The sequence below is a fragment of the Lutra lutra genome, chromosome 14 (genome assembly GCF_902655055.1).
Source record: "Lutra lutra chromosome 14, mLutLut1.2, whole genome shotgun sequence".
NCBI classification, from domain to species: domain Eukaryota; kingdom Metazoa; phylum Chordata; class Mammalia; order Carnivora; family Mustelidae; genus Lutra; species Lutra lutra.
The window spans coordinates 74,957,949-74,985,505 of record NC_062291.1 but is presented as its reverse complement, the minus strand read 5'-3'; the positions used below and the strand labels follow the sequence as shown (position 1 = coordinate 74,985,505).

General features: G+C 51.9%; 1 protein-coding gene across 2 annotated transcripts in view; it reads left to right on the top strand.

Moving 5' to 3' along the window:
- HSPA12A (heat shock protein family A (Hsp70) member 12A) overlaps positions 1–27,557 on the top strand; it is a 154,382-nt gene that overhangs the window by 102,656 nt on the left and 24,169 nt on the right. For both annotated transcript variants that reach the window (XM_047703408.1, XM_047703409.1), the window contains 4 exons: positions 18,662–18,747; positions 20,200–20,327; positions 23,806–23,992; positions 26,119–26,223. In XM_047703408.1, coding sequence (XP_047559364.1) covers positions 18,662–18,747; positions 20,200–20,327; positions 23,806–23,992; positions 26,119–26,223 — 506 coding nt within the window. The remainder of the gene's footprint in view (positions 1–18,661; positions 18,748–20,199; positions 20,328–23,805; positions 23,993–26,118; positions 26,224–27,557) is intronic.

Genomic DNA, 27,557 nt, shown 5'->3' with positions numbered 1-27,557 from the left:
ACTGTGTAGACAGAATGGATGTAAGCCTGTGAGAAATGTGGGTCTTGTTTCTAATAGCAACAGATACTTGAGACAGTCCCGTTTTCCTTTTCTTCTATGAATCAAATATAATAGCAGATGATAGATTTAATTAAAAAAATTTTCAGTGTGTCTCTGTCCTTGGCAAAATAAAACCCCAACACTGTGCCAGCAATTTGGGGCAGACGTTTACTGCTTACCAAGTTGAGGCATCATGGCACGTGGAATTGGTGGAGATGTGAGGGAGGGACTCAAAGCTTTGGGTCTTTATGAGCCATCAGTGTGGCTTGGGGATGGGAGTGGGAAGTGGGTACAGCTGGAGGCTGCAGGTGGGGGCCTTGAGCATTCTGAGTGACCCCTTCATTCTCCAGATGAAGAAACAGAATCCTAGAAAGTAGCAGTGACCTTGAGAGCCCACAGTGACCTAGTGACAGCATAAGGTCATGCCGTCCCTTAGAGCAAACTCACACTCTCCCCGCCTGGGTTGGGATGCTGGGGATGGGGGTAGGGCTGAGGATAGAGACATCGGATGGCAGTACCCCACTGGTGCCCGGTGGTGTCAGGGACACCCTGGACAGATTTGGGGAGCAGGGGATGGTCTGACCTAGGGCACCAAGCTCCTGGGGGCCAGTCAGATAGAGAGTGGTGAGCGGAGGTGCTGGAGACCCTGCCAAGACCTGATGCTGTCAGGGGCTTGCTGGGTCCCGTCGGAGCCGTCTAAGGAGAGGCTGCTGGGTGTTTGTGTGTGTTTATGTGTGTACATGTGCTCATGTGTGTATATTCATGGGGAGAGAGGCAGTAACAGAGATGGAGGAGAGAGAGGGAGAGACAGAGACAGACAGACGAGGGGAAAGACTAAGAGATGTTAGAACCTCCTGGTGGGTCTTCCCTTGGGGTTTGGGTGGTTCATTCAGAAATGAACCCCAAAGATCTCGGCTGGTTATAGACATTGAATCCGCTCATCCCTCGCGCCATTCCCCAGCCCTAGCTCGCACCTGGAGCCGCTCTCACAGAGAATTTGCAAACTGGTTTCCATCTGTGAATATGCTTACAACTAAGGTGACCCTCCCTGCCCGCTTTCCCCAAGCCTCAGGGCCCAGGAGCCGGGGGTGCCATATGGTCATCTCTTGGACGCGGCCAGGTCGGGGCTTGTGCTCAGATCTAGCAACTGAACAGCCGGGCTCAGGCCAGATGTGAATGATTAAACCCTCGGACAGTGTTGGTTGGAAAGGTTGGAGCCCAGTGGTACAGCCAGGTCCTGGGAGCCCAGGGTGAGTCCTGGGACCCACACAGAGCCTATCCCCCTGACCATGTAGGGTGGCAAGTTTTCTGACTCAGCACCAGAAGGACCCACTTCAGGCAGGGAACCCTGGGGGGACGTTGGCAGCAAAGGGGTGGAGGGTTGAGGATTGAAACCAGAAGTGAAAGCCAGGAAAGTGGAGCTCCCCTCCGGGTCTTGGAGGAGGCTGAGGCCAAGGCTGGTCAAGACTCCCTTCCAGGTGGAGGTCCCTTAACAGTGCTCCCTGTGGGAGGCCGTGTGCGACTGCAGGATGAGCTCAGGTCCTGAGTTCCAGTCTCAGCTCCGTGGTGTACGTGCTTTCGGGCCATGGGCAGACCTGGAAATCTCCCTGAGCTTCTGGTTCCTCATCGGTAGGATGGAGCTAAGGAATGAAGCCTGCCCCCGCCCTACGGGGCTGCTGGGCAGATTGGCTGCGCAGAGAGTCGGCCCCCAGGAGGTGGGAGTTGGGTGATCACTGGGGTTTGGGTGCAGGAAACAGAGAAGCAGGCGGGGCCTCGGGCAGGACCAGCGCTGCAGCAGGACAGCCGGACCCCCAGGGAGGATGCAGGAAGTGATGTGTGAAAGCCAAGCTCACACCCTGAGCACCCACCCCACCCCGCCCCCTCCTCTGTCCCCCTGCTGCTATTCTGGGTAGATGCTAGGTGAAAAAAAGATAACTCTGTTTCTCATGACAAAAGCATTTCATGTCCGTCAAGGAAAACATCCTCCATAGGAAGAAAAGAGGAAATCAGCCAGGACCTCACGCCCAGTCAGCCCCATTAACCCCTTGGTGTTCAGAACTACCAGACCTGCCAGGCATAGCGAGACGAAGCTAAGAGATAGGCTTTCGTGAAACCTAGCACCACGAGGTAGTGGTGTTCCTCCTTTTATGAATGAGGACACAGAGGCTTGAAAGTGTATCGTCCTTGCTTCAAGTCCCACAGAGAGAGAGTGGCCGATGGGCCCGCTGCTTTCTGAGCCTCGACTGTGAATTCTTCAAAAATTTTTGTCCTGTATCACTCCTGTCATGCTCCCTCACACCCCTTGCCGCCAGCCACAAGAAAGCCACCCCCAGGAAGCCTCGCTTCCCTTTCCCCGAACACCCCAGGAGCACGATGGGCTGGGCACTCACCAAGGAAGAGCTCTGTGCAGGTGTGTGGGGCGGTGGGCACTGGAGAGTAGTCCTCACTCTCTCTTCCGGAGCTCCTCGGGTGCTTGGCTGGGGTGCTCCTGGCCGTGGCTGGCTCCCCAGAGCTCTGCTAGAACCGGGATAAGGGGAATCCGGGCCCCAGATATTGGGTGTGGTCAGGGGTCCCAAGGTGGACACCTGCAAAATGGCAACTAGGCCTGGAAGCCCCACCCCTTCTCCTGGCAGGGGCCTTGGTGGTGGGAGCAGCCCCCTGCTGGAGCAGTGCCTTGGTCCCCTCTGGAATGGGCACCAGCTGCAGGCGGGAAGCCTCAGCCTTACTTCTTTCCAGCAGGCTCAGCGCGAGTGCCCCACACCTTGCAGGGGCGAGGCTGCTGCTTGCTGGTGGGCCTGGAGGGGCAGGCGGGAGGGGAGTGTGGGTTGTGCCAGGTGGCCAGCGGGGGGGCCTGTGGAAAAACTCACAGTGCTCACCCATTTCAGTGCCTTCCCTATCATTGCAACAGCCAGGGGATTGCCATCGAAGTCTGGGGCTCTGCTCCTCTCGACCGGGCGGGGCTCTCTGGTTTACCGTGTCCATAGCTCCATCATCCCTACCTTGACCTTTCTTTTCTCACTCCCGCTGGTCCTGTTTTTCTTCTTAGAGCAGAGTTAGGGGGAAATTCTTGTACCCACATCACAGTAAGAGTGTGGCGTTAAAGAAACCCCTTCTCCTTGGTGTTGCCTTCCTGACCTCTGGGGCGGGATCTTTGGTGACCTTGAGGAGCAGGGCCTGGGAGTCCTCAGACTGGGACTCAGATTAGTTGTGTGTCCTGCCAGCTGCGAGAGAGGCTTTCACTCACCTGCACCTCAGTTTCTGTAAAGCAGGGCAGTGGTGTGGGGAGGGTGGGGATTAAGTGAGGGGTCCCTGCAAAGCCATCTCGGGCTGTGACCCCCGCAGCCCTCCCCGGGTGCTCTTTGGAGTTGGGATGATGAATATAACTGGCGTACAGTGGCGCTTCAGGACTGTGAAGTGTATAGCGTGATGGACGTTCACATGCGTGCACACCATGTGTGGGAGGCCGAAGATGTCTGTGTCCTACCCCCTGGAACATTCACAGCATGTTACCTTGTGTGGCAAAGGAACGTGGCAGATGTGTTGAAATCGAGGGTCCTGGGAAGAGATTATCCTGAATCATCTGGGTGGGCCCAGGGTCATTCCAAGGTTCCTTAAAAGTAAAGGAGGGGGCAGGAGGGTCAGAGACCGAGAGGGACTGGAAGATGCTTTGCTGCTGGCTTTGAAGAGGGAGGAAGGGGACCCGAGCCAAGGACTGCAGATGTCCTCAAGAAGCTGGAAAAGGCAAGGAAATGGCTTTTCTCCTGGAGTCTCCAGAAGGAGCACAGCCCTGCCAGCCCCTTGAGTTTGGCCCTGTGAGACCCATTTCAGACTTGAGACCTCCTGAACCCTGAGCACTCCAGAACCCTCGGGTTTTAAGTCACTGGGTTTATAATAATTTATCAGCAGCAATTGGAAGCTGATACACTGTCACCACGGCACCAGGCAGGATACCACGGGATATTTTCATCACACCAGAACATTCCTTGGTGCCTTGCCCCAGGCTGTATCTATCCACCCTGTGAGGAACAGCTGTTCTGACATCTTTCACTTCTCATATACCTGTTCTTGAACTTTGTGTGGATGGAATCCTCCTTCAGGTGGAGGGTCTTTTACTCAAGGCAGTGCTTTTGACGTTTATTCGTATTGTTGGGTGTATTGATACTTTGTTCCCTTTTTGTTGCCAAGTAGTATTTCGTGGTCAGGCAATACCACATTGAGCTCCTCCATTCTCCTATTGATTAGATTGTTTCTAGTTTTTGGAGCTTATGAAAAAAAAAAACCAAACTGCTGTGAACATTCTGGAACAGATCTTTCTTGTGGACGTGCACATACACTTACTTCTCCTGAGTAGAATCTGGGTTGAGTTGCCAGGTGCCAAGACAAGGATGTGTTCGGCTTGGGTAGAAATTGTGGTGCTGTGAGCGTGAGTCATCCTGGCCAGCCTCGGGACCAGAGGCTGGTGGTCACTCCACTGGCCCACAGTGGTTTCTGGGGGTGTGTGTGTGATGGTGCGGATCTTCTCTGGTCTAGGGTGGGGGCTTAGCGGCCCTCAGGTGGAGATTCAGGTGGAAAGCCCTAGCCAGCACGTGGGTGCGCTGGGTCTTGGAACAACAGGCGAGTTGGGCTTCTTGAGCACCTGCTCTGGACCCAGCTCAGAGCTGGAATTTTCTTACAGGTCTTCCCTGGTATCTTTGCATAGCCCTGTGAGGTGGGGGGAATAGTTGTTCCCCACTTTGCCATTGTGGAAACTGAGACCCAGGACATAGTTCTGTCTGAGGCAGAGCCGGTGAGGGTGGGACCGGGTATCTTCCCAGACCCAGCCAACTTCAGATTTTCAATCCTATCCCCAGCCCTGGAAGAGGAGCCCAGGGCTGGGTCAGGTTGGAGAGCAGCCCTGAGGGTCAGCTTCTCCCATGGGAAGGACAGTGGGGCCTTTCGTCCCTGTAGATGGGTGCGTGAGCCAGGCCTTGGGGGGGTGACAGATGCTTCCCATGTGGCAGAGAACAGTCCAGCTGGTGTAGGGGTTTGCGGGGGTGATGGTGGGGCAGTGGTGAGGGGCTAAGAGAGGCATCTGATTGGTTAACAAGCTAGAGCTGATATGTAGGACAGTAAAGAGCCCCAGCAGGTGCTTGAGGCTTAGAGTGACCTGATGAAATCGTGGTTGTGACCTGATTCAGAGGAGCAGACTGTTGGCAGAGTGCGGGGCTCTCTAGGAAGCTCTCCCCAGCTCTCTGCCTTTGCCTATGCTGTTCCCCATCTTGTTCACTCAGCAAACTTGTCCTTGAAGATGCCAGGCAAGCATCATCACCCTGGGACTGCCTCCCGCACCCCAATCCCCCTGTGCCACCTACCACAGCGTCTAATAAATAGTGCAAAATAGAATTTTACAGTTTTCTTAATTACAATATTTGAATTGAAATCATTCACCCTGTTTTGACCTGATAAGTCATGGTCAGATTCTCATGAATTAAATACACATGCGATGTGTGTCCACTAGACAAGATGAATGGCAGCCCGATGGGAATGGGGCAGAGGAGACCTGACATGCAGGACCTGGGGGCGTGGGGGGGGCTGTTTCACCCAGCGGGTGAATTCCCAGGTAATACTGAAGTGATTGTCCTGCGGAATGCTGCTTCATCGTACAGTGACACCACACTTGGTTCACCTTTCTCTTATTGATGTATGTTTGGATTGCTTCCAGTTTTTGGTGATTATGGGAAAAAAAGCTGCTGTGAATATTCTGGAACAGATCTTTTTGTGGATGCCTGTATACACTCACTTCTCTTGAGTAGAATCCTAGTCATGGAGTTGCTGGTCCTAAGGCAGTGTTTGGCTTGGGCAGAAATTCCCACTGCATATTTAGCTTCTAGAATCTTCTAGAATCTTCTAGAATCTTCTTGTCCACTAACCCAGAATGTCATCAATGTGGTGTCTACATCATCAGGACCTAGAATGCGTCTGTGTGGAGAGAGCGGCAGGGAGACGAGGTTAGGAGAACGGATCTGTACAGGTGTCCCTGTCACCAGCTCCACTTTTCCTGTCAGGAGCATTCCTGCGGTCGCTTCCTGTGGGTCACCGCCCAGCGAGGACGTCGTCGTCGCTGCCCTGCGCTCAGACATTCCCATCTCAGTGGGGGTGTGCCTACCGCGAGTCAGGCCAGTCACTCTGTGTCTGGAGCATTCTGCTCTGCAGAGGAGATGGCTGTTGATTAATTGAGTTCCAGAAGGAGCTGTTAAAGATAACAATGAAGTCAGAGAAGCTGGCCGTGCACATAGTTGGGCTTAATGAAGCAGGCAGGCCAGCATCCTGGGAGGGATGGGCCTGTGGGACAACGCTAATTAAAAGCCCCAGACGACCACCCGGGCTTACAGATGCCCCAGCGGTCCTTCCCAGTCCCCACCTTGGGCGGTTGGCCCGCTACAGATGGGGGGGGGAGGGGGGTCGCCCACGGCCTTAGTTCTTGCCCACCTGGGCACTGCAGTGGCTGGAACAGGGGTCTTGAGGCTGCGTGCACTGCAGTCCCCTTGTGCACATAGGATACACATGCTCCGGGGTGTGTGGGCAGCTGGGACCATCTGTGTGGCCTCTCTGTGGCTGCTGAACCCAGAATGTGCAGCATTTCCTGGGGATTCGTATGTATTCTCACAGAGAATATGGAGCACACTCATGTAGTACACTGCGGTAGTGTATTAAGGCTCTACTCGCCTCCTCCAAGCCGCTTGGGCTCAGGTGGGCCTCGAGATGCTTCAGCAGACACTCTGGGTCCTGTGGCTCGGGAGTCCCCACCCCTGGCTCTGGGAGCAGCCTGAGGAAGTCAGCCTCGTTCCGTGGGAAGTACCTTTGCATGGCCTTTCTACTCCTTGGGGAAAGACTTGGAGCAAATTTGGTCCAGGGGGAATTGTTCGTTGGTTTTCTTTCTTTGTTTTTATCTCTCTTTCCTGCTCTGGAAGTAGATACTCTATTTTAAATCCTTTCAAGAGGAGTTTCTCTTGAAATTTTGCCATCCCTGCTTAACGTGGCAAAAGCTAAAGTTGATCAATATCTTAACTGAGTTTACTAATTCTTCCTTTGTAAGGATGCCAGTTCCTCATTGAAGGTTTTGTATAAAAAAAAAGTAAGAATGAGGGATTTTAAACCTAAGAAGTCTTTTTTAAAAAAGATATTATTTATTTATTTGACAGAAACCGTGAGAGAGGAAACACAAGTAGGCAGAGTGGGAGAGGGAGCAGCAGCCTTCCCAGTGAGCAGGGAGCCCGATGCGGGGCTCCATCCCAGGACTCTGCAGACGGAGCGTGGCCTTCGGTTCTGTCCAGCCGGCAGCTTCAGAGCATCTAGGGGAAAAGCGAAAAAGCAGCTGGTGGCTGGGGTGCTGGCCCTGCTTTGGGCCTATGTTGACACGCTGCCCAGGAGCAGGGTGTCTGGGGAGAGGTCTGTGCCAGCCGTTGCCCCTGGCCCGCTCGGAGAGTCCGGGACGGGCAGCCAGCTCCGCCACTGGCCAGGTTCCGAGAGAATTGCTGTAAACTGGGCCAGGCAGAGAGGTTGGCGGCTGCCCGGGGCTGGCAGGAGGGCAGGAGGGAGCGGTGGCCAGGGTGGGTGGTGGTGACTAATGTCTGCTTCTAGGGAGGAAGGCTGTGCTCCTCAGTGCAGGTGGGATGAGGGACAGTTTTCCTGACAGGGTGGTTTCCAGCAACTCTTTGATTTTTTTTTTTTTTTAATTGAGATTCACGTATCATTAAAAAAATAACTTACCATAAAATCCAGCATTTTAAAGTATACAAAAGTATACACTTTTGTGGCTCTTGGGACAGCTGCAAGGTTGAGCAACCATTGCCACTGTCAAATTCCAGAATATTTTTATCACCCTGTAAAGAAGCTCCTGCCCATTTGCAGTCCCTCCCCGGTTCCACCCCTCCACAGCTCTCGTTTCTCGCTGTGGTGTCACCAGCTGCCCTGAGGAAAGACTCAGGCCGGTCACAGAGTCCTGGAACCAGGGCTGGAGTGTGGTGGAGGGAAGGAGCTCAGGCACTGGGGACAGGCGCTCACGACTTGTGATTTCAGGAAGATGCTTACCCTCTCTGTGCCCTGGTTTCCTCTGCTGTTAAATGGGGCTAATAACTACTTACTTTCTACCTCATTGGGTTGTTTGTAAGGATAAAATGAGACCCTGTATAAATAATAGCAGCGAGGCTTGTTAAGACCTTTGCCTGAGGTATTTTTATTTAATCCTCATTAATCCTGAGAGGTAAGAGTTATCATTATCGTATTTCATACAGAAAGAAAACCAAGCCACAGAGAAGTTCAGTAACTTGTTTAAGGTCGCGCAGCTATGAATCTGTTTTTGGCTGAAAAGCATGGACAACCTGACTTTGTCTTGTTTCCAGAAAAGGGAAGTTAATTATAACTCAGAATAGAAAGTCCAGAAGTCCAGCAAGCTCCAGAGCAGGTTGATTTGGCAGCTCATGGACCCCGTCCAGAACGGATGGAGGTTCTTTCCGTGGTGTCTGCCTCTCAGGCTGGTGGCAAGATGGCGCCCACAGGCTCTTCCTCAGGGCCCTGGCTTCAGAGTAAGAATATTTCCTTCCCAGAAGCCCCCAGGTGACTTTCCCTCACAAACCCATTCCCATTTCTGTCACTGGGGAAGGGGAAGGGTTCGCCATGATTGGTTTTGATGACCCGGGATCAGCCCTGGGTCTGGGGTAGGTCCCCCTCTGCCACCTCCATGATAGCCATGTAAAATTGAGGTTTAGTTAAGAGAGCAAAATGGTTGGTGGGTAGACACAGCAGGATCCCCCAAGGCCAGTAAGGAGCTGAGCTGGGATTTGGATCAGCCCTGCCCTGGGCTTCACCACACTGCAACACAGCCTCCACACATCTCCTGAAGGGTGGTATGTGCGTAGTGAATCTAGGGAGAATGCAGAAATCTGTATAGTCCAGCTCCCAACCCCCCCCCCCAGTTTTTCTTTGACACCTGACTGGTTGAACCCCTCTGGTGATGGGGAACTCAGTGCCTTACCAGGCATTTTCCTTTTCTCATTTGACTGTTAAATGCCACAGCTACCTTTCAGAGTGCTCTTAGATGAATTAGGAAAAGATCTGCTCTGGGTGCAGAAATTAGAAAATGGTGCCTACCTTGGATGATAGAGTCTTTCATTTCATGGCTTGGGGTGGTACGTTGGTGGTAAGAAAATAGCACCCCTGCCTATGGGTGGATGCAGCTCTGCCTGGGAGACATTGCTCCCCCAAGGTAGGCGCCTTTGGGCCGTATGCAAACTGTCTCTTCTGTTAAGACCCTCTCCAAGAGGGGCCTGTCATGTATGTGCATAAGCCTCGGCTCGCAGGACACTGGCAGAGCGTGGGAAGTTCATGCTCGGGTTCCCCAGCAGGGGGGTACACCTGGTCTCAGGGCACCCCTTCCTGCCTGGAGGTGGTCCATCTCTCCCTCATCAGGAAGGTTCCGCTGTCTGTCTCCCCGGCCCTCACCTCCTGTTCTGCCTCTTCCTCACCTCTCCCCAGGGACAGATGGTGAATATTCGGGACATGAAAGTTCCACTGCCTCAGTACGGTCAGCACCACTGTGGACTGAGCCGTCCCAGGGTTTTTCATTGTGGGAACTGGGGAAGTCTAAGCCAGGGTCTTCCCAGGGCCCAGGCAGGTGGCATCTTTTCCTTAGAGAGGGACAGAGCTTTTTCATTGACCTGTTCAGTTTCAAAGTGTGCTTCACTGTAGAGAACAGGAAAGCCTGCATCTCATTCCGTGGTGGGAGTGGGGGTGGGTGGCTTCCCAGATTCTCCTCTGTCCTTCTGAAAGTGCCTCTGGGGTGAGCAGATGAGCTGAGAAGGGGAGTCGGGACCAGACAGTCTATCTCACCCGTGGCAGCACCAGCCCCGTTCCCATCGCTAAGAGTTTCTCTGGGGGTTCCATGTGCCAAGTTTCTGTCTGGTCGGTCTTTTTATCCTTGATTAACAAGCCTGGAGAAACACTAGCGAAAGGAAGTGCATTCGCTGACTGCATGTCTGGTGGCACTCGGCCCCCTGGTGTAGGCACATGGCCTGTTTTGCAACAGCAGTTGCTGTTTGATGATGATGATGATGGTAATGATAATGAATAGCCTCTGTAATTTGCCAAGTGCTTGCCAGGCACCAGGGTTTATAGGTATCATTTCATTCTGTCCTTAGAGCAACCCTATAAAATATATCACCATCATCATGATCCCCTCTGTCCCCCAGTTCCCAGGAGAGAAAACAGAGCCTCTGAGAAATGAAAGTAGCTCACCCAAAGTCATGCACCGGGGAAGTGGCCATGCTGGGATTTTGAACTCAAGCTTTCCTGACCTTGAACTTGTACCTTTCACTTCTGTGTTATCAGCAGCCCCTCCCACACCCTGATCTTTGGGTTGGAAGAATTAAGGCATTCGAAATGGAGCATCCTGATGGGCTTCAGAGCCTAAAGAAGGCCGTGCCCCACAGAATTCTGAGCCTGGAGGCCGAGCTAGGCAGCTGGGGCTTGGGAACGCCCTGTGACTGTGCCCTCCTGATTTTCCTCACACCGTTTGCTCATCTGTGGAATGGGGATTTATGTTCATATCTCGTAGCTTCATCTGTTTTGAGCAGTGGCACCTGTTGGAGACGTGTCATTGGTCATAGTGCAGGCACGCAGGCTCAGAGTTAGAGAACTCGATGCAGCTGGGTGGCATCCTGACAGCGTGGGCTTCTTTCTTAACCTTCTAGGCCTTTCTTTTCTCATCCATGGAATGGGAAGGATGACAACACCTCACGGCCCCCTCACACAGCAGGATTTCGTGAGTTACCCCTGCACAGCGGGGAGCTCGGCATGAAATTCACGTTGGAAGATGGTTGACAGTGATGGTTTTCCTGATAGATTTCTGGGTTTGTACTTTTCTCACAATTTCAGATTAACAATGTGAGTCTGAATAAACTTGTACAAGAGCCCAGAGTCAAAACTGTACATAAATACCTGACCCCAGTAAGGAATGCAACAGATGGTGGGCGGGGCTGTTATTCATTTCAGAGGGTTTCCCATGAATTATGTTCTTTGTTTCAATAAAATGGAGTCCGTGGGAATGTGGATTCCTACTTCACAGAGGGAGAAGTTGTGTCCAGAGAGAGGTGAGCATTCACACCTGTGCATTCTCCAGCTGCCCAGCCTGCCCACGTTCTGCATCATCGTCGGGAGCCGCTTGTTTTCCTTACATCCCTCTATGAGCAACAGCCAAAGAGCCAACTCTGTCTTTGCCCTTCTGTTCCTAAGCTGTCTTGGTTCCGAGGGCCACCCTGCGCCCCAAGCTGGTGGCCCTCTCTGCCCCCTCTACTTGCTCTTGTTTTGTTCATTTGAATCACGATCCAGTGTTGGTCCATGAATTGCAATGAGTGGGGTCACGATGTCTCTTAAGTGTCTTTTAAGCTGTGGGAGTCAGTCTCTGGGTCTGATCGGGATGACACGGAACCTCATTAGAAATGCAAATTTTCAGTGGTCCCAGACCTGTCGGAGTAGAACCTTTGGGGTGGGGTTGGGGCCAGCTGTCTGTTTTAACAAGCATTCTTGGTCATTCTGTTGCAGGAGTCTGAGACCATTTGATATATAGGTTTCCCCTCTTTTCCTGTGTATTTCCTTTGTAACTTACCTCTTGGAGAGACCTGGCACTTGCCCTAGCAGTTCCCCCAGCCTGAGTTTTGCCAGTTGATCCCATGGTGTGGATGACCAAGGTCCTCTTTCCTCCCTGCTGAGGATGAGGGGAAGACTCTGCTCCCTCAAACAGAGGGGACTGACTTTTGGAGGTTACTGCCGAAGTGGGGTGCCCTCCTGGCATAGTATGGGGCGGGAGCAAGCACAGATATTCCAGGCTCTGTGAAAAGGCTTGCTATGGCCAGGAAAGGGGGCCCATGGAAGGAGGAGAAGCCACAGAGGGAGGTGGGGATGGACTTCCAAGGGCCTGGTGATGGTGGTAGGCTAGACTTCATTTTGCTGGCCATGGAATTAAAGGCCCTGACAATGGGGAGGTTGTATGAGACCTTGGTTTGACCAGATGGCTCTGCCTGCAGGAGACCATGACTTGAAGGGAGCAGACCTGGAGCAGGGAGCCCGGGGGATGCTGGGCGGGAGCCCTGGTAAGTGTCAGCAGGATCTGGACCAAGGTCGTGGTGGTGAAGTTGCAGAGGAGGGAGTGAATGTGAGAGATGCGAAGAATCTCTCACTGAATGACTTGGCTTGAGAATGCAGTAGGACGGGAGGGAGGAGTCTAGGACTCTATCTGGGAGCCATGGTGGTTGCACTGCCCAAAGGGTATGTCTAAGGAGAGAGGCAGGTCTGGGTGCTTTGAGAGCTGGTCACACATTGTTGGAGGCAGGTAACTCAGCACGTGTGTTACCAATATCCTGACTCAGAGGAGTCAATGCCTCAGTTGGGAAAGACCTCTGTGACCCTCCAAATGTGTGCATATTCACTGAATTCACTTTTGGGGGTACATAGAAACATCCATCTGTCCATTTACCCGTCCATCCACCCATCCATCTATCCACTCAACTATGCATCCTTTTATCCATCCACTCAAATATCCATCTGTCCATCCACTCAATTCTCTAGCCGCCTACCTGTCCACCCACGCATCTATCCATTCTTTTATCTATCCATCCATCTGTCCAACCATCTATCCATCCTTTCATCTATCCATCCATCTGTCCATCCTTCTATTATCCTTTTATCCATCCATCCGTCTATCCATCTCTCCATCCTTTTATCTATCCATCCATCCAACTACTCAACATTTATTGAAAGCCTGTGAAAGTCAGGAGCTGAGGAGCCAGAGAGGAAATGAAACATAGCCCTCCTCAGATGACTCCAAGGTCCATGGAACAGAAGCCAGGTGGACAGAAGTATCTCAATACTGTGCGTGGGGTGATCTGTTGGAGCCCCTCCAAATGCTGGGTTCCAGGGGTCAGGGCTGTGAGGTTGCTGGATGTAATTCATGGAGGTTAGTAGGAAGAACTGTTGGTCTAGAAACCCATTTCCTCACCTCCCATAGCAATGTCCTGGGCGCACATGTGTGTGTGGATCTCCCCCCCGCATCCCCCCTCCACCCCACCCCCCCGCCAAACCATGGTCTGGGGTTGCAGGGACTTGTGGGGCTCCCTGTCTCTCAGGAAATCCAGATGTTCCAGTTTTCCCTCACTGGGGCACCTCATCTCCTGAACCAGATAGCTGGAAGATTCTACCCGGTGTCAGGATGGGCCCAGTGCAGCCCGCTGCTCTCAGCTCTGCATGGTGCTGTGGCTTCTGCCACTATAAATACTCCTTTCCAAACTTATTATTTAGCATTTGGAGAGCAGCTATTTTACACTCGGTGTTCTTTGTAACCAGGAGGGTCTTCCAGTTCATGCCAATAAAATTTCCATTTACTCTGGACATCAACTATGGTGATTAAAAAAAAAAACCCCATAAATTATTTACTGAAATGGAAGTTCAGCTTACAGTAATAATGCATTAGTTCAGCTAGCCGTGAAGCCTGTTATAGGATAATAAATTTTTTTTATTTTCTTTCTTAAAAGATTTTTGCCCGTGACCTACACATGACCTTGAACTAATCAATTTTCAAAGATGACAGTGCAGAGAGAGCATATAAGGAGAGTGAGAAAGGAAGGAAGAGCTTTTCTAAATAGCCTGATTTTAGGCAATTGTCAGCAAATACCCGTTATCTCACAGCTAGGAGGGGAAAGAAATGAAAATATATATTGCATTTCTTAAATCGTAAGGACCAGACCTTAAAAATCCTTTTTGAAATTGAGCATTTGTTTGATAGATACATAAATCTGGCAGCTGGAAAGAAGGCCTGTTTGGAAAAGCTGGGGAGTCACCATTGTTGAGACCACCTGTCAGGTCACAGGAGCCTAGAGCCTTGGGGAAGAGAGTCAGCCCAAGGGTTCTCTCTTCATTTTTTAAAAATGTTTTATTTATGGAGCAAGATCAATTTTATATATCTCCGAAAGTCTACAATTCTGCTCACCGCCATTTGCTGACTAATGTCTCCAGCAGAGAAGGATGACAAGCAGGTTCAAGCATTATGGCTAGCTTTGACGTTTCTTATCAAGGCTGTTTTTTATTTTAAGAACATCTGCTTTGATTAAAGGCATTAGAGCCAGGAGCAAGTAAAAATGTGTCTGATTTTCACGTGTTTGGCATTTTATAACAGGAACCGTGATGAAATCTGTGTCTTAATTCTCACACCCCTAAGGCAAGTGATGAGTATTAACCTAGTATAGTTCAACTAGTTTCTTCTCCGTTATCTGGTTTGGGGTTCTAAAAAAAAATTCCTGTGGCAGGAGACTCGTTGGTTGAGTCAGACTCTTATTTATATCCTCTACTTTGCTGCAAAGATATTTTCATACCCCTCTTTGCTGCAAAAATTATTTTAAAAGTGACTTGGTTGAAGAATGTGTTGACATGGGTCCCGGATTGAGTGAACCTAGAAACATCCCCATCAAATTATTTTTGTATTCCCACAAACTAACAACAACAACAAAAAATTGTATAGTAAATACACAAGACAGAAGTGACGTTAAATTATTTGAAACAAATAACAAAGGAGAGCCGACAATTGCTTTCTGTGGGTTTACTAGAAAGATTCAGGTGTCTTTCTCTTCAGCTTGACCATCATTCTGTGGCAGATGGTTTGCATTCTTGAAATGATCGGTGTTTTTCTGATTCTGTGACGTGAATTCATCAGCTCCCTCTGTGTTACCGCATTTCGGGGGGACATAGGGCTGGACGTAGAAGACGCTGTGAGTGTCTATGTAACGTTCCACCGTGGCTGGAACAGTGCAGTAGGTGTTTCTTAGAACTCCCAGATCCCTCAGCTCTGCCCTTGACCATACTTACTAGCGGAGTATGTTTCTTTCATCTCTGTTTTGCTATTCTTCTCTCCCTACCTCCCAGACGGGTCTCAATTCTCTTTCCATCAGCTTCCTTTCTGGCCCCCAAGCCTGCACTCTAAAAATCTCTATCCTTGTTGCCTTGTTTGTCCGTCCCCCACGTGCTCAGGCCCTCAGTGTGTCCTTGAACTGAAATATCATGTAGGCGGGCGTTTTCACGGGGCAGGTGTTATTGTATTGGCTTTGATCATGGCCAGTGACAGCTGGTATTTCTTACTGTGGAATGTAACATTACATTAACATTACACTACTGTAGTTAACAGTACATGTAAGGAACATTTACACAAAAGTACCTGTAAGTAACAGTAGTGTAATGGCCAGTGTGGAAGTGGTTGGTAGCCTGGACACACAGTAGGTCCCTTGAGCCTATAGACATTCCATATATCAACTTTTCTCCCTTGTCTGTTATCTCAGATCTGTCAAATAGCCATAGATCAATAGATAATATTCTGTTGACCCCATTGTGTTTATTCCTGATGACTTACTGTTGAATGAGAGCTCTCCAGATTGGTGGAGATTAGGACACTAGAAACTACCCATACCCTTCTGGGCCTGAAATAGCCTTTTCCATATTCTTTTCTGCACGAATTTTTGAGCACCACTTGGATATCCTAAATGGTTAGCTAAAAGAACACAGTTGTCAGTCCTGGCTCTGCGTATTCCTGTGGGGGACTGGTACACCTTAACTGGCAAGTTGTCTTTGATTTGGGATATGCAGAGCTCTAAATGGGGGCATGCATGATATGTTGTTGGATTTCTACGCATCTATAAAAATGTTACTCCTCTATGCAAATCAGTTTTAAGTCATCACATGGTACAGCTGCATTTTCACTTCTGATGGAGGAAGTACATGAGGGTCAATCACCTCTAGGCCTGGCTCAGTGATCAGCAAGTAATTGGGTTGGGGAGGGGCAGGGAGAACTGAGAAAAGCCTTGGTTCTTGTCCTCACATATCCTGGAGTCCTCGGGGGGCCCAAGGCATGTGTTCAACGTGTGGCCCAACACATGCTCTTCTGCAATCACTGGGACGTGCTCTAAGAAGAGCCGAGTGATGGGATAATTAGGACTGAGCAGACAGCAGGGTGGATGGTTTGTCTGCAGATAATAGCTTGTTTGCTAATTGCCAACACCAGATTTACTGGGCAATTAGACATTTGGTGTCTTCCAAGACCTTCTGTGCAAATGTGGACACATGGCCGCAGGCCTTACAGGTAGCAGGTGGAAGGAAGGTGGCTCCCACTGCTGGATGGCATCTCTCTGCAGCCTGCCCAAGGGGCCGTGGGCAGGGCAGACTTCTCGCCGACAGGTGGGAAGGACCATCTGGCAGTGCTCCCTAGCAGAGAGGCTGGAGTCCCCCTGCTTTATGGAAGGGGAGTGCCCTTGGCTGGGAGATTAGAGAAGAGGGTGGACTTCAGCAGGCTGGGCCAGTGGCTGGGCTTACGTCTGTTCTCTTTTCAAGAGCACCAAGCCATGGTTGCCCCTAGGAATCAGAAATTGCTCTCCCTCTAAGATGAGCAAGTCGAGTTTTTTAAATGCAGATTTTTTATTGTGAAAAAGTATATATGGCACAAAATCTGCACTTTAACCATTTTTAAGTGTACAAGTCAGGGGCGTTAATTGCGTTCACAGGGTTATAAACCATCATCCTCCCTATTTCCAGCAACTGTCCTCACTCAGAATAAAAACTCAGCACTCCCCATTCCTTCCTCCTCCCTCCCAGCCCCTGGTAATGTCTGATCTGCTTTCTGTCTCTCTGACCTTGCCTGTTCTAGATATTTCATGTACGTGGAATTATACAAAACTTGTCCTATTGTGTCCAGCTTATTTTACTTGGCGTAATGTTTTCTAGGTTCCTCCGTGTGATAGTGTGCCCAAGAACTTCTTTCCTTTTTGCAACTGAGTAATATTCCATTGTATGGACACACACATTTTGTTTACTCATCTGTCGACGGAGACTTGGCTTGTGTCTACCTTTTGGATATTATGAATAATATCACAGTGAATGTGCACTTTTAAGTGTCTGTTTGAATCCCTGTTTTCTGTTCTTTTGGGTAGATACCTATGCGTGGAATTCCTGGGTCATATGGTAATTCTACATTTGACTTTTTGAGGAAGCACTAAACCATTTTTCCATAGCAGCTGTACCATTTTGCACTCCCACTAGATATCTACAAGAGTTCCAGTTTCTCCGTATTCTTGCCAACATTTGTTACTTCTTTCTTTCCTTTTTATAGCTGCCATCTTAGTGGGTGTGAAGCCTTATCTCATTGTGGTTTTGATTTGCGTTTCTCTGGTAACTAATGACGTTAAACATCTTTCCACGTGCTTATTGACCATTTGTGTGTCTTCTTTGGAGAAACGACTGGTGAAGTCCCTTGCCCTGCAAGTTGGTTTTGGGCCTCTGTACCAACTCGCTTCTGCGAGTTTCTCCCAGGATTTGGAACTGGATCCTTCCCAGGAGGAGGGAGACCAGATGCCTGCAGGGAGTGGAGGTGGCTGTGCAGATTTGAAGGCTCACATTCACCCTTTCATGATTCATTTCATTCCCTCAGTCCATTTGGCACCTACGGTAATGATGCTCTTTGAGTTCTCACGGAGCAGGAAAAACCAAAAACCAGTAAGTGTGTGGGATTAACCAGAGTGATCTGAGAGCAAAGGCTGATGGAACCACTGCTGTGCTCCCCTAGAAGCAGGCCTTTCTCAGACACCTCACACCCTCTGGGTTTCCTTGACCATCAGTATGTTTGAGCAAATTCCCCAGTTCTTCCCACACAGGAGTAGGCTGTGTACTAGCTGGGCAATGTTTGCAGAGCACCCCAGTGGGCCCTGGCAATCTTGTGGGTGTCCAGGGTCACTCACAGTCCATGCTCTGCCGCCTTGCCAGTCCTGGGTGGTGGGCGAGGAGACCAGCATGGAGCTTCCAGCAGGGACAGTATGACTTCTCCTTGGGTGCTCATTCCCGGAGGAAGGCCACTGGGCCCTGGCAAGGTGTCAGGACAAATGTCAGTGCCTGCATAATGGCGAGGCCAGCAGCAGGGCCATCATTATAATGATGTCTGGGCGGCTTGGCTGTTGCCTCTTCTCTGGTTTGACCTCATGTGTGTTGTGGGGTCCCGGGCGCAGGGTCTGGGGACACTAGCCTGCCTGACTTTCTGCCGTGGTTTCTCTTAACCGTATGCCAGAGCCGGCAGGATCACTGAAGAGAGATGAGTCCCCACGTTGTGATGCGGCCTCCTGCTAGAGGAGGGGAGGAGCGGATGTGTCCACTAAGCAAGGAAGTTCTTTCTGGACGCTGCACGCCTGTCCTATATTCCTGTAATGGGGCTTGTTGATCTCTGGGGTGAGGCAAGGAACCTGGAACCTCATCCCAAAAAAGGCATCCAAACATTTACTCAGGTTTCTCTGGTCCATGGTGGGGCACAGGTGAGGTTCTGGCTCTTGAGAGAGCGCAAGCCTGGAATAAGGCCATGTGGGGGTTGGGCAGCGTCTCCACCAAGCAGGCACTGGGGGGGACTTGGTGAGAGGCCTGGTGGTCACGGGGAGAGGAAGAACGTTTCATCTGGTTCTAAATACTGAACACAAGGGAGTGCCCGAACAGACAGACCAAGCTTGTGCTGGGGTTTGGCTTCCCGAGGCTCAGGCCACACCACTTCTAAGGAGGCCTTTGTCTTTCCTTTCAGAAACAGCCCCCACGTCTGCATATTCATCTCCAGCCCGGAGTCTGGGAGACACAGGGATAACGCCGCTGTCCCCTTCCCATATCGTGGTAAGAGATGTGTATCTATGTGCAGGGCTGTGTGCTGATGATCTTTGCTTTCTGGATCTGCTCTCATAATCCAGGCTGCTGGGCAGCCGCTCGCCTTTGTGGGTGGGGAGTGCCTGGTCCCGGGGACTGGCCATGTGAGCCCACCAAGCCCTTCCCCGCCGTGGGCCTGGAAAGGCTTTCTGGGGTGTGGCTGGTGTTTCTGGGGCTTTTGGCCTGCGTGCATTAGCAGGAAGGGTGGGAGTACCCCTTGAGATGGAGGGCCCAGAGACGGTGAGGCATCCTTTCAGAAGCGAGCCGCCAGCTCTGGCGGGGGCATCAGTGAAAAGCAGTCTAGTCCGCGAGTCTGTGGCTGGGCTGGCTTCTGCGTTGGCCGGCCCAGGAAGAAGACCTAGTTGGGCAGGGGACTGCAGACTGGGCTTTGCTGCCACCCGACCCCTCACTGAAAAGGCGGATTTTTGTGGGGCAGCTGTTCAAGGGACTTCCACGTAGCCGACCAGAGAAAATTGCCCCGGGAGGGGTCACTTTGCCAGAGGCACCGCTCGGCGGGGGCACCAGCTTGCCCTGGTTTTCCTGTAACTCTCTGGGTGTCATCTCCCTCAGTGTCCTGGAACTCCCTCCGTCCTGGGAACCCTGGGAGGCTGGCCTCCTATGGCCCGTCCTCGCACTGCGGCTTTCCAGACAGCACTCTGAGGGGCCCCCATAAGAGCTTCAGGGTCACCTTGGGGTGTGTGGGGAGGGGGGACTGTGAGACAAGAGGCCAGATGGGTGGGGCTCTCACCCCCTTCTCTAAGCAGTACATGTCAAGCCCAACATCTGTGGGTTTATAACGTGAAGTTCTGGGGATATAAAAGAAAGCCTACACTGCTTTAAAAAAAAGAAGGTTTGGAAACCTGGAATGGCCTGATCCACTCACTTGATGTTGAGGAAAGGCTGTGTCCCCTGAGGGGATGCGACTTGCCAGGATCACATGGCCAGGGTCCCTGGCACGCAAAGCCTTCCTCCCACACACAACACGCCTGAGCAGATGGAGTGGTCACTAGAGATGTGGCAAGGCCACAGCTGGCAGAGCATTCTGGGCCATGTCTACGCGGGAATTCAGGGGAGGGGGCAGTGAGGGAAAGGTTGTGTCACTCAGGGAACAACTGGGCTTCCAGACTGGATGGACTTTCCATAATTAGTCAAGTTCACAAGCAATTGATAAAGGGGCTGATGGGCAGGCTGTGGGCAGGTGTCTTCACCCTGGCCGCCCGGGCCTCTGCTCAGGGGGCACCTCCATTTTTTCCTGGAGCCCCTTGGGTGGGGGCTGAGGCTGGCCCGCTCTCTCTGTAGGGCTCACTTTGTGGCACACTTGAGCCAGGATTCTGTCTGTAGTGGGTGCACACCTGGGCAGAGTGGAAGGCCAGGCTCGGCCACCCCCGCCCACCCCTCATGCTTTACCCCAAACGTCCGCAGAATGATGCTGACCCAAATGTCTCGGAGCAGCAGACGTTTCTGGTGGTGGTGGCCATTGACTTCGGAACCACGTCCAGTGGCTATGCCTACAGTTTCACCAAGGAGCCAGAATGTATCCACGTGATGAGGTGAGTGCTGTGGGTAGGGAGGGCAGTGTGGGGGTGCCATCACCGCACCTGTGGAGACTTGGAGGCGGGCCCTGGGGGAGGGGAGGGGGATTTGCCTAAGAAGCAGGTGAATGGCATTTTGTAGGCGGGTCCTGGATTCTGGCCCAGCACCGCCCCAAACCCCCTGCGCCCGAGCCCGCTCTCATCTCTGGGCTCCAGGTTTCTGGTCTGGAAAAGCATTAGTTTAATTCTGACTCAGTGGATCTAGGGAAGGGCCTAGATGGCGTGTTTGAAACCTGATCCGGGTTATTCCAGCACGCAGCCCCGGGGAAGGGGTGCTGACTTGTAGGCAGTTTGCGATGATGGAGGAGGTCCCAGGCGTCCGCTCGGCCACACACTGTGCGACCTTGCACAGTTGCTGGACCTTCTAAACCTGTTTCCTCATCTGTGAAATGGGGGTAATGTCAGTGTCTGTCTCACAGAGTGTGTGTGCATGTGAAATGAGATTTCCTTCAAGCTTAATACACAGTAAAATGTAAACAGGGAAGGTGCTAGTCCTTAAATGATAGTAACCAGAAAGCAGAGTGAGGGGAATTTCAGCCAGGTCAACCTATAGGGTCACTGGAGTAGCCTGGGGTCTCTTAGGACACACTGTGTGCTCAGTACACCACTGGCCTCCTCCGCCTCGCCCCGCCATGCACACAGCTGCCTAGAACACCCTCTTGTCCTCCCCATCCACACATGATGGACTGTCTGTGAGGATGCTGGTCTGTCCTGGCACCCACACAGTCTCCTCCAGTCTGGTGCATGGCTCTCCTGCAGAGTCTGGGGCCCCTCAAACTTTGGGGGTCAGGGCTTTATCTCCCTGATTTTCCAAATCCAAGGATGGCTCTGAAGATACCCTGTGATCGGCTTTGGAACTCATTTAACTGGCAATTGTGGAATTAGTGATAGCTCCCAGATTAAGATCTTATGCATTTTTGTAGTGTGCTGCTTAAAATAGAAGTCATAATAAAAGTGACCCCCAACCCCCATCTTGGTTGGGTTGTCCTAAGAGGCTCCAGACACCTGTTGTGTTGTATGATCAGGAAATAATGAAAAGCCAGTTCTAGTAGAGAACCCCGATGATAGCAGAGCCTTCTTCCTTAGTTGTCACCAGGGTTCTGCCTCTGGGCAGCAAGGCACCTGCTGTGGTGTCTTCTCTGCCGTCCCTGGAAATGGAAACCCGGAAGGGAGACGAGCATGCTCTCAAAAGCTAGAGTCAGTGTTTATCAGCCTCTACATAGTTGTTTTAAGAAATGTTATTTTGAAGGGATAGTCTTGTAGTGAAAATTGAAAAAAAGAAGAAGAAGAAGAAATAACATTGCATTTGCTAGGGGGGAGCGGGGGGAGATCCCCACAGTATCAGCAGTGCTCAGACCTCTCGAGACATCCTCTCCATTCTTGTAGAGATTTTGGAGGGAGGCCCTACCTGAATTTTATTTCAACCAGAGCACGTTAACCTTGACACAGACTGACACAATTATGGTGGAGAAAGTTCAATTTTTTTTTTAATTTTAATAGGAATGAAGGAATAAAAGTTGGAAGGGGAAAAAACTCTGGAGGTTTATTGTCTTGTGAAAATGTCAGTGGTTGATGGTAACAGAAAGTCTGTTTGTGAGCTGTCGCGTGGGGAGCGCCTGGGTGCCTGGCGACTGGGGTGGGGAGGAACCCAGGGTCTCGGTGCGCTCATCATGGGGACCTTGGCTCCCTGGGGAGAAGCCTGCGTCTCGATGGAGCTTTGACAGGGGAAGCTGCCAGGGGACGATTCCAGACCCAGCTGCATGGTCGAGTCAGGTTGGCTGTCCACCTGGGTTGTGACAGTCTCCCCGAAGCCTAACGATGCCATGTCGGGAGCAGGTGCCAGTCCTGCCAGGCGCTCTGCCACCTTCCTGGCCGGCCAGAGAAAGAGGCCTGCTTCCTCTAGGATACTGTGTTTGCACCAGAGGCTCCTGTGGTTCTGCGGTTCATGGCAACACAGGGTTGGGGGAGGGCAGCTGCAGAGTCAGGACCTGGGAGAGAAGTGAGCATCCTGGCCGCCTTGGCAGCCGTGGCTTCTCCTGCCTTCTAGAGGAGGAAGGGAAGGCACCGAATCACCTGCCTTCTCCACTCCTTCCTATTCTTTGTCTTTCTACCTAAGAGAAGAAGGAAGATTCTCTGGGGCTCCACCTACACCCTGCCCTACCTTACACTCTCATCAGCTCCAGGACAGACTCCCATCATCTCTGCCTGCCTGTCTGTACCCCCCTCTCTCCTCTTCTGGCGTCTCTTCAGTATCCAGCCTTGCAGGACGTAGTCCCTTCCCCCCTCACAGTTCCCATCAGGGCTTTTCTGCCTCCTTGTCACCATGGCTATCACCCAATAGGGAGGCACCAAGTCTGTCTCCTCCTGGGTCTCTCCTGTGGACACCAGGCTTGCATCTCCAGCCCCCTCCGGGGAGTTCAATGCCAGCAGGTTCACCTGGAGTCCCTTGTTCCCTATGGCCTCCTTGGTTAGGACTCTAGGTTTCCAGGAAGAGGGCTTCCTCCTTTCGCTCCCACGTGGGGGCTTCTGGTACCTCTCCTCCTACTCACACCATGGCCACTGGCTCAGTTCTCTCTTGGGACGGCTTGTCCACCTCCACCCCTTTCTTTTACCCTCTTTGAGCCTCCTCGCCTCCACTCCCAGACAAGGCCTGAGACTCCTGCTCAGTCTCCCATCTAGTTCAGTGTTCTCTGGTCACCCACAGCTCTGATTCTGCCATGCCCGTGCCCTCTAACCTTTAGATTTTCTCACACTTCCTTTTTACACGCTCCATTTCCACCCTGCCCAGTCACTTAGCAACCCTGCACAAGCCCCATGTTCTCCTACCTCTGGGCAGCCCACAGTGCCCTCCCCTCCTTCAAGAGCCCGGCAGCTCTCTGTCAGTCCTTTGAGTCTCTCCTGAGCCCTGCATTCCTCCCCTCGCCCTACCATCCAGCATCTCTGCCTTCTGGACCCCTAGGGTATATCCTGGGTCCCTCGTTCCCCTGTGGTAAGGCAGGCACTTGTGCATTGGTTTATACCCTACCTTGTTTTAGAGAGGACACAAGCTGACTATACATTTGTTTTGAGGGCTTGCAAGTTAAAAAAACAGACCCACCCCCCCAAAAAGACATAACATCCTAGACAGAGACCTAAAGTTTTCATGTCTGGGTCGTCAGCACTGGCAAATAGTAGGTGCTCAGTAAATGCTGGGTGGACGATCGAAGCAGACCTTCTCCTGAGGAAGACCCTGGTGCTTGCCCCTTTCCTCTTTCTTTCTGACTGAAGTCGTGTCTCTGATCACCCCTCAACCAACGGAATCAGAGCATGCCTGTCGCAGCTCCCGTGAGCTCCCACACCTGTGAGAATCGTGCACACGGTAGGTATTCTCACCAGTGGGCCTGAACTGCGATTCTGAAGGAAGGTCCCCATAACCTCTGCCTTTCCTTGGTGTCAGGCGATGGGAAGGGGGCGACCCCGGGGTGTCCAACCAGAAGACTCCGACCACCATCTTGTTGACTCCCGAGAGGAAGTTCCACAGCTTCGGGTATGCCGCCAGGGACTTCTACCACGACCTGGATCCCAGCGAAGCCAAGCAGTGGCTGTACCTGGAGAAGTTCAAGATGAAGCTGCATACCACTGGGGTAAGCGAGCCTCTCCCCGGCCCCCACGTCCTCTGCACTGGAGAGCCAACCTTCCCTCCGGCCCCGAGGTCTTCCCAATCCAGGAAACCCTCAGGTCTCACCCAAGTAGAAAGTAACATCCATTTACCTTGATTTTGGAAACAACCTGGAGCACAAAACACTTTTGCAGAATACACGGCACTTTCTGATACACACACGGGCGGAGGGATATTCAGAATGTTTAACAGCGTGTGTGCCTTGGCAACTGATTGGTCAGGGTGGACACCTGCTGGTGTCCACTATCTCCTCGGGCTGGGAGGTCCCTCTGCAGTTGCTGGGTTGTTGGGAAACCCCAGGGGTCCTGTAGGTGTGCCTCGGGGGCTGAGGGCATTTGGGGGACCCAGGGCAGAGGTGATATTAGCTAAAAAGTTGAGAAGTAAACATCTGTGTGGAGAAGCGGTCGCCTAGGAAACAGGTGCCTAATGCATTGGTGGCTCAGCTCGCCAAGCAGCTCTGTTCCCAGCATGCCGGTGCCCTGTAAGCTGTCCTCATCCTCGAGGCCCTCCGCCAAGCTTCATGGAAAAGTTTGGATCACAGGATAGGATTTTTTCAGTTTGAGCATTGTATCCCACAGATTTTCCTTAATTCATGGTACTTAGAGATTCAGGGTGGCGATGGTGTTTAGGACCATGGACGATGGTGTTTAGGACCATGGACGCTGGGACCACATGGCCTGGATTTAAATCCTGCCTCTGATACTTGAAAGATACTTAATCCCAGTGACTTAACCTTTCTGGGCCCTCTGTGAAATAGAGACCCTGACAGGGCCTTCTTCACAGGGATGGTGGAAGGATTAAAGGAATCAAGCTATCTAAAGCTCTTCAAGCCGTGCTGGTACCGAGAAAGTTCTAGCCGGTTGCTGGCTCCCATTGTGATTGCTTTCATTTGTCTGCATGTTTGTAGGTACAAATACACGTTAAGGGACGCCCAGCAGCCAGCACCCTGCCTCCAAGGCTCTGGGCGCATCGGCGTGGCTCTGTCTCTGTGAAGCAGACAGGCTCCTGCTGGAAATGCCTCCTTCCCGTTTCACCCAACGGGAGTCGCTGCTGAATAGCCCTATGGCTTCCTGGTGGTCGGCCCCCTTTCTGAGCCTGGGAGTTGCCTCCCCAAATCAGGGGTGTCTTTTTTGAGCAGCAGGGGTGGAGTGACTGGTTGGGAAGAGGAGCTTGTGCCCATAGGTCAGAACAGTGGACAGGCTCCGCGAGGCTGGTTCAGTCTCTTTGTCCCCTTCACGCTAAAGGCAAAGCCTCCTTACCTGGCTGGACCAACCTGGGGGCTGGTTTTTGTTTTTCCCTCTGGTAGGAGCAGCCTCTGGTAGTACGGAGCCTCTGGCAGGAGCAGCTTCTGGTAGTAAGGAGGCTCTGGGTTTGGGCTGCCTTGGGGGCCTCCTCCTGATGATCGCCCCACTGTCTGCCCATTACCACGCTGTGAGCACTTTTCTGGTCGTTTTTGAATGACCCCAGTGCGGCCAGCGTCTCCCAGCCGGGCTGCTTTGGCTTCTGGTGGAGAAGGCAGGCGGCGGTGCTGTGCTCCCAAGAGGATTAAGCACAAACCTTAAAATAGGAGCTCTTCTGTTTGGGCGACTTGGTTGCGGCTCATGGGGAGTGAAAGCTTCCTGTCTGCTCAGCGTCACGGACGTCGGCAAGTTGGCGGGATGCTTTAGGTCTCTGTGAGGGGGGCTCCTGAGGTGACTGTGAGTGTCCGAGGGTGGAAATAGTGTGTCATAGTGTGTCAGCTGTATCAGCAGTGGTGCCTGCTGCCTTTCTCTCCTCCTGGGCTCTGTCACCTCCCTGAAACCTCTGCTTCGTGAGGATCCAGGGGAGACAGAATGAGAGGGAAGGAGGAAGGGAGGGAGAAGTGCGAGGTAGGGGCTAAAGGGAACAGCCGGGGCCCCCGCCACAGGAAGGGGGTGATGCTGCCAGGACCCGTACTGGGGGAGAGCAGGGGACACACTATCCTAGTCTACCAAATATCAGGAAACAGAAGTATGGCTCGCTGACTTTCCCAGACCTCCAGGTAGGAGTTCCCGAAGCCACAAGGCACGTCTCTGCTCCCCCGTCTTACTGTTCCTTCGTCTCCCCCACTAGGACCTCAACATGGATACAGACCTAACAGCAGCAAATGGCAAGAAAGTCAAAGCCCTTGAAATCTTCGCGTATGCCCTGCAGTACTTCAAGGAGCAGGCGCTGAAGGTAGGGCACGTGCCAGGGCCCTGTGGCAGGGGGAGGCACCCCCGCCAGTCAGGGGAGCGGACACGACCTCGAGGGAGGAAATGACCTCCAGGGAGGAAACGTAGGATTTCCATTCAGAAAACAGGATGCACCCTCGAGCCCCTGCTGGCGGGAATGGGAAGTAGGGCAGCTGCTGTAGAGAAATCTGGCAGTTTCTCAAAGGTTAAACATAGAGCTACCACATGACCTAGTGATTCTGCTCCTCAGTATATAGCCAAGAGAAAGGAAAAATGCGTATTTCCACAAAAACCTGTCTGTGAGTGTTTACAGCAGCAGCATTTGTAAGAACTAAAAAGGGGAGACAACACGAATGTCCATCGGTGGATGTAAGGGTCCCTAAGTGGGTCTTTCCGTACAAGGGAATATTAGCCATAGACAGGAATGAATCACAGAGGTCCGCAACCACAGGAAGAAACGTTGACAACATTACGCTGAGTGAAAGAAGCCATTCAATTCTGTATGATTCCATTCATAAGAAATGTCCAGAGCAGGTGAATCCCCGGATACAGGAGGCAGATCGGCAAGTGCCGCAGGCTGAGGGACGGGACAGGAGTGACTGCTAATAGGAATGGGGCTTCTCTTTGGGGTGACGGGATTAGAGAGTGTGACGGTTGCACAACCTGTGAATGCATGAAAACCCACTGAACTGTACACTGGGAAAAGGAGAATTTTATGGTATATGAATTATATCTCAGGAGACACGTGTGGCAGCTGGTGGGTCTCGGGTGAGGTGCTTGATTTCTCCAATACCTACGTTCCTACCTGGAAGAGTGGGGCAGGTTGTATACCTCGTGGGTTGCTGGATATTAAACCAGACACGAGGCACCTCCCTCGGGGCGGGGTACAGTAGGCTCTTGGCAGGGCACAGTAGGCTCTTGGCAAAGGGTTGCTGCCATCCCTCCTCCCTGTCCTCCCAGACCCCAGGGGAGAAGCTGGTGCCTGAGTGAGCACCTTGGACGATTATTGCAAAGTCTGTGTGGTGAGGCCCTGGATGGGGAGGGATTGGCTAACTGCTAGGTGGCTACAGCTGGCCACTCGGTGTCTCTGCCTGTGGGCATGGTGACGAGCGGGTGGGAGTCAGATGGGTAAAGAGCCTCGCGTTCTGAGCTCCATCCAGAAAGAATTGGGAACTTTAGAAACATTTGGTATTATGGGATCACTAGAAGAAATTTAGTGAACTCTAAAAATAGAATAGAGTTCTAGAAATAGGGCCTGAGGGAAACAGACGTGAGAATGTAATCCTGCTTTCATCCATTCAAGCACCTGATTCTTCTTTTTTGAGTACTTTTTGTGTA